The following is a 6,440-nucleotide window of genomic DNA, read 5'->3' on the forward strand; positions in this document are numbered from 1 at the left end:
TAAAATTTGCATAACGGTTCGATAGCTTTAATGAGTTAAAAACTAATTTTGCAACTGTTAAATTGCATTGCCGCACCAATTTTTAGTACCCTATGATAAAATCATTCACACCAGCTTCCACCATCAACTCTTCAGTGTGTTTTTTCCTCTCAATTTCATGTCCTTTCTTTTTGTTTGGGTGGAACTCGAGTAAACCGGCCTTCCATGTACTTTTAACTCCATCCAATTCTAAAGGATTTGCCATCAAACTAATGCACCATCTCTTGTTTATGTTGCTATCAGCTCAAGGCGCAGGCATATACAGAGAAGTTTGCGTTACATGACGCCATATCTGCCTAATTATGTTGCTATCAGATCTAGGTGCAAGCAAAGAGAAATTTATCATTCCATGTGTTAAGTCAAACGATATATATACATTGCATGACAACCTGTTTACATATACATAAACCACCAAAGACCACAATAGACCCACTTCCTAGTTCTCACAGACGACACATCACTGCCATCAAACTTTCACCCATATGCACATCACAATGAAACATAGACTGGAAAGCAAGCACTGGAAATGAACAAAGGTGCCAAACCTGGAAACCCAAGTACCTACCAAACTACTAGCAAAGTTACAAAATTTTGGAGATAATAAGATCGCCATACATCTCCAAGGACCGAGCTTCCCTGCACCAGAAACCAACCATTCAACGGCTGCTATCTTCCAAATCAGTCACTGTCCAAGAAGAGACCAACGTCCCCACTCCCCAGCATTCACCTCGGAAGGGCCCTACAGACCAAAGGACACTTCATCTCAAGGGACATCTTCAAGCACTCGGACAGGTCTACCCCACCATCAGAGGGCACCCATTTGAAGCTCTGAAGCAGCTGAGCCAACCAGAGATGAACAGTGGCCAAGCCCAGGGCTTTTCCAGGGCAGACCCTCCTCCCCGACCCGAACGGCGCCAGCCTCAGGTCGGAACCCAGAATGCTCACATCCTCGGCCATGAAGCGCTCCGGCCGGAATTCATTGGGGTCGGCCCAGATGCGCTCGTCGTGGGTGATCGCCCACATGTTCACCATTGCTGTGGTCCCGGCAGGAATGAAGTGATCCCCGACATGAACGTCATGGATGGCGAGGCGAGCCCAGGACAGGAGTGGGCCAGGTGGGTGCATTCGAAGAGATTCTTTCACTACAGATTGAAGGTAAGGAAGGTTAGGAATGTCGGAATCCGAGACAAGGCGCGAGTTTCCTACAACAGCATCCATCTCAGATTGGACTTTGGACTGGATGTCTGGGTGCAGCACCATTCTCGCCATGATCCATTCCAGAAGGATGGCCACCGTATCGGTTCCTCTAAATATCATCTCCTGAGACAAAGCCTTTGCCTGTTAACATTCTGTAACACTAAAGATTAACCCAACCATTAACTCGGCATAATTATGCTGTCAACCTAAAGCTCTCGCTAAAGAACAGAAGGAAAAGGATTATATTGGACAGCTACGTACCCAAGGAGGGCATCGTAGGAAAAGACCATCCGGAATCCAACAAACCAGTAGCTGGCCTTACTGCACTATATCAAACTACAAACTGATGGAGCACCTACTTTAAGGAAAAACCAATAGATATCCTCATCGAAATAGCAAGTAGCTTGAAGGTGTCGACATCTTAATTTTTTGAAATAGCATGATCATTGGTCATCGCAGGTCATACTAGATAAGATAAAGCCTGGTAACTCATCCATCCAAAAAGACAAGAACAAAATTTAAAGCTTTCAATTAGACATCCAAAACTAACCAATATAAAAGATAAAAGACCTCTCCCCTTAACCACCAAGAAAACTACAACTCAACTAGAAAGATCATCAGAAACAAACCGAAAAATAACAACAAAATTAAGGGGGGAAAAAAATCAAGAAGAAGAGTATGGGAAGAAGAACATACCCAGAGAACAGCAACCATGTCAGAGTCAGAGAGCGTCTCCTCCTTCTCCAAATCCAGCAGCACATCCACGAAGTCCCCATCCTCATTCGGAACACCTCTGTCGATCCTCCTCCTCCTGTGCTCCTCTACGATCTTTCCCACAAACACATTAACTCTTTCAACCAATCCCCTGCACCTCTTTCTCACTCCTTGGAGATCCATCCACCCCAACAGAGGCAAGTGGTCGCTCCAGTTGAACACCCCAAGAAGCTCATACCCTTCTTTCACCAGTCCTTCCAATTCCAGCCCTTCCCCCTTCCCAAAATCGAATATTTTTCCGAAAACGCTCATCATAACGTTGTTTAAAGACCCGAAATGCAGCAACCGCTTCACCTCCACCACTCCATCGGTCCTCATCAGAGCCTTTATCTCCTCCACCATCTGCGCCCCGATCGCAAGCCGGTGTCCGCCGAAGGCGACGACTCTCCTGGGGCTGAACAAATGGGTGGCGGAGATTCTCCTCAGATTCCTCCAGTACTCGCCGAAGGGCGCGAAGCCCATGGCGCGGTGGAAGAGGAGCTCGTAGGCGGACTCCTTGATCGGCCGGTCGGCGAAGGCCGAGCTGTTGAGGATCTCCTTGGCGGTGTCCGGGTGGCTCGACACGATGAACCGGGTAAAGCCGACGGAGAAGGCCATCAGACGGGCGGCGCCGAGGGTCCGGGCGAGGCCGGCGAGGGCCCGGTGAGCGGCGGTGCCCGCGAGGGCCAGGACGATGCCCGGCGGGCCGGGGATCGAACGCGGAGCCCTGGAAAGCGCCCACGCGAGGCCGCCGGGAGAGAGGCAGACAGCGGCGAGCACGACGGCGGCGACGGCGATGAGCGGAGGGAGGACGGTTTTCGGGACGAAGAGGAGGAAAGGCGCGGTTTCGAAGTCGAAAGACGTCATCTTTGAAGCGATGGAGAGGAATGGGAACAGCAGAAGTGAAGGAGGAGAGCAAGGGAAGAGTTCGAAGTCGGGAAGCGGTGAAGAAGGAAGTGAAAGGGAGCGGTTATATAGCGGTTGGAAGACGAGAGTTGGGCTTAAAATTTAACTCGGGTTAACTCCTTTCCTTATTTCTTTAACCGCGGTCAAGGGGTTAAAAAAATTATCATTAATACTCTGCTGCCACTACTTTTTGATGATTCTACGGATTTGCCCCTGCTCATAGGGCTACGGCTATAGGCTATTTGATGACGATGTTGCCACCTGTGAACAGTAGGCCGTCGCCGGGGATGGTGTTCCGTATGGGGGTATTTCGGTCTTTCAAAAAGGCCTCGGATCTGGTCACCGGGATGTGAGTGTAACTGCCGCTGAGTCATCGTGGTGGGGTCTGAGGGGGACACGTGGCGGGAGGGGGAGGAGCGCCGGATGGATAGGCACGTGTGCGGCCCGCCAATCAGGAGCATAACGGTCTGGGTGACGGAGCACCCGGTCCTTTTTAAGGCCTACAGTGGAGGATTAAATATGGCCAAACGTTATGTATGACACTTTCTATATATATAGATATATGGCCAAAGTCGGATGGCTGAAGTTTTTTTTTTTTTTGATAAATACAAACTCAGAAAATACGCACATGAGTATATACAGAGAAATCAGAATAAAAAATACAACAAAAAGAGTACCGGATAGACTCAGTATTTTTTTAAAAAAAATATTTGAATGGTGTGCAGCAAAAAATACAATCCAAGGATCGAATGTTTCGGATTGGCCATCAGTTTTCTATTGCATAAAAAATATAGCATGCCAGCCATAACATCACTTGCAGCCATAACTATATGTCATATATGCATATATTGGCTTTGACACATAATAAGCACGTAGATTTGATGAGGCGTGTGTTTGTAGGAGTTCAGAAGATTCTACTGGCCAATTTGATTCCTTTAAAATATTAAAAATGCGTGATGTGCTTATGATGCCATCTCATGTGCTCATGTGTGACATCATGCAAAAGTAAAATAGACATGCAAGTTGCAGCCAACCCTGAATGATATATATTTGGCAACCAAAATCTCTGAAAGATTCGAAAACCACAACTGTGGATGCTAACTTTTTGGATGGAGTAGAGATCTTATTTGGTGTGCATTTTGCACCACAGAGAGTTGATATATGAAGAGGGCGAAAATATCAAGCAGCTTAGTTGTGATTCGCATTGCATACGTATAGTTTTCGCCTAAGTATATGTATTACCTTACCGTGCTCCGCAGGGGGAGACTAGGCAGCGTATGCGTCATGCTGACCCAAGCTACCACTTGTTCAGCGTAACAGCGGAACGCATTTGGGTCAGGTCCGATGATCTTGGGAACAGTTGATGGTCCAATGCGTTGTCGAGCATCAGATCTGACCTCCTCTCACATGGATTTAATGATTTTTTTATGAGATAGTTTTGAAGTCATCCTGATTCTTGTAAATATCTTTTTTTGGTATTTTTTTCTTTTTTTTTGAACCTTTAGCTTTGTCGGACGTCGTGCCATAAAATTGAATCAAATAATTGACCCAAAAATTTATTTTTGGTCGTAGATTAACATGATCGAGAACTAGTTTACTCGGTGCAGTCTTCGAAATAAAACAATCTAAAGCAATCAAGAGCATTTTGGCTTTAGTACAAGGTTTGCAAGGATTATTGATTCAGATTGGCATTTTGAAGGCATTCACATTTAGCCATCTAGCATACTCAAACGCTCATAACTAAACTAAATTAATTTCTCCAATTGCTATTCTACACAAACTGAAGTCCATACCTTGATAAGCAACACTGGTTTTGAAATTTTAAGCCCAACTTCAAAAAGTTGAAAAGTTTGCAATCCAACTCTTGCACTTAAAGGTGACGAACAGCCAAAGATCCTCCAACACTGCAATGCCAACTTCCAACTACAACGCCACAGCCATTTACAGCAAATTTAGTTTGCAATTTAGAAATTTCACCACCAAACAATGTTTGTTGTTAATCAAAAAGTAACCAAAGCATTAAGAGGTTCAAGAATTAGATAGATAGAAGAGGATTTCTATCTACAACGTTGGACCGTGTTAAAACATTTGAAGAAGAAGAGAAAAACAAAAAAAAAAAAGAGAAAAAAATAATTTTATTTCTCTATTTTATCATATACGATACATTTTAGGAGTTATATATACTCGTGTATAAACTCCATATAAGAAAAATAATATAGGCTAATATAGAATCATGCTAATAAAGAAAATATTATTAGCTAATACAAGTTGTTACGTGATCTCTAAAATCACTCTAACATGATTATACTAAGAAAGAAAAATAATATAGGCTGATACAGGATCACGCTAACAATTAAACATATTATGGGTTGTACAAATAGTTACGTGATTCCTAACATTACGTTAATATTCTTCCTCAAACTCAAGATAGTACTATAGGTGCCAGCTTGAGTTTGAAAACTAGATCACAAATATACCCAAAAATTGACGTATAAGATCAAGAGCTGAAGTAGTATCTCAGCAGTTGATGTGATAGATTAGGAGCTGACATAACAACTCAAAAGCTGACATGGTGGTAGATCAAGAGTTGATGTGGCAGCACAGAGCCTGATGTGGCAAAATACGAGCTATTATAGTAACTCAAAAATTGATATAACAAATTAGGAGTTGACATAACAACTCCGAAGCCAATGTAGCAGAATAATGTATCAAGCTGATGTGACAATATATAATTTGATATGGCTGAACAAAAACTGACATAGTAACTTCAAAACAGATGCGAGAGATCAGAAAACTAATACAACAAACTGATGTGTTCGGTAAAACTGACGTAGCTAATTGACGAGGTAGACTAATGCGTCCATTGACATAACTAACTAAAATAGCAAATTGGAATGTCTGTCAATGTGTCTCACTGACGTGTCTTCCAATGTGGTTGATTGACTTGTTTGATGATGTGACAGCAAAAAGATACATAGAAGATGACAGTCGCAGCAAGGATAGAGCTTAGAGAGAAAGTAACCAAAGGTCGACGATCCTCGTAGATTGAAGCACCTTGAAAGAGGAACAAGAGATCTCAAACTGGATGGTGAAGAAGTCGGAGGCAGCAAATAAAATCGGAGATGGACAGAAAAGAGCTGAGTGACGATGAGGAGAGATGACTGAAGATCTAAAGTTGAAAAGAAAAGTAGTAAAGAGAAGCTGCGGATCCATTAGAAAATAAAAAATCTTCGGGTATTAATCTACCAGAAATAGAGGATATACAGATTTACTAATAAGATCTTTAAATGTTGATTCACTAAAAATAGAAAATCTGCAGGAAAACAAAGGATTTGCACATCCACTAAAAAATATCGGATGTTGATTCACTCAGAAACAGGGATCAATGATCGGCAATGGGGGTCTTCAAAGCTTCTAGACATGGCAATGATGACTATAACAAAGGAAGAAGAGATGGTGACAGTAGATTAGATGATCGGTCACTCTAATACCAAGTTAAAATATTTGCAAAAGGAGAGAAAAATAAAAGAAAGAGAGAGAAAATA

General features: G+C 43.0%; 1 protein-coding gene across 2 annotated transcripts; it reads right to left on the minus strand.

The window, feature by feature from the left end:
• Positions 1 to 361: 361 nt before the first annotated feature.
• Positions 362 to 2,953, minus strand: LOC103705565 (cytochrome P450 78A5-like). Of its 2 annotated transcripts, none has more exons than XM_026804026.2 (2): positions 1,933 to 2,953; positions 362 to 1,377 (listed from the first exon to the last, which is right to left on the minus strand). In XM_026804026.2, the coding sequence occupies exons 1-2, from the start codon at positions 2,854 to 2,856 to the stop codon at positions 763 to 765; spliced, it is 1,539 nt and encodes a 512-aa protein (XP_026659827.2). In that variant the 5' UTR covers positions 2,857 to 2,953; the 3' UTR covers positions 362 to 762. The 2 variants fall into 2 exon arrangements, with proteins under 2 accessions (XP_026659827.2, XP_008787550.2); XM_008789328.4 differs by having other exon boundaries at positions 385 to 1,359; positions 1,933 to 2,952.
• Positions 2,954 to 6,440: the final 3,487 nt, after the last annotated feature.

This window comes from Phoenix dactylifera, chromosome 4 (genome assembly GCF_009389715.1).
Source record: "Phoenix dactylifera cultivar Barhee BC4 chromosome 4, palm_55x_up_171113_PBpolish2nd_filt_p, whole genome shotgun sequence".
Classification (NCBI taxonomy): domain Eukaryota; kingdom Viridiplantae; phylum Streptophyta; class Magnoliopsida; order Arecales; family Arecaceae; genus Phoenix; species Phoenix dactylifera.

Excerpts from the sequence above, each read along its gene's own strand:
- LOC103705565 (XM_026804026.2), bottom strand. The coding sequence starts at position 2,856 with ATGACGTCTTTCGACTTCGAAACCGCGCCTTTCCTCCTCTTCGTCCCG. Across the intron at positions 1,378-1,932 it reads ACATGGTTGCTGTTCTCTGG|GCAAAGGCTTTGTCTCAGGA; the intron begins GTATGTTCTTCT and ends GAATGTTAACAG.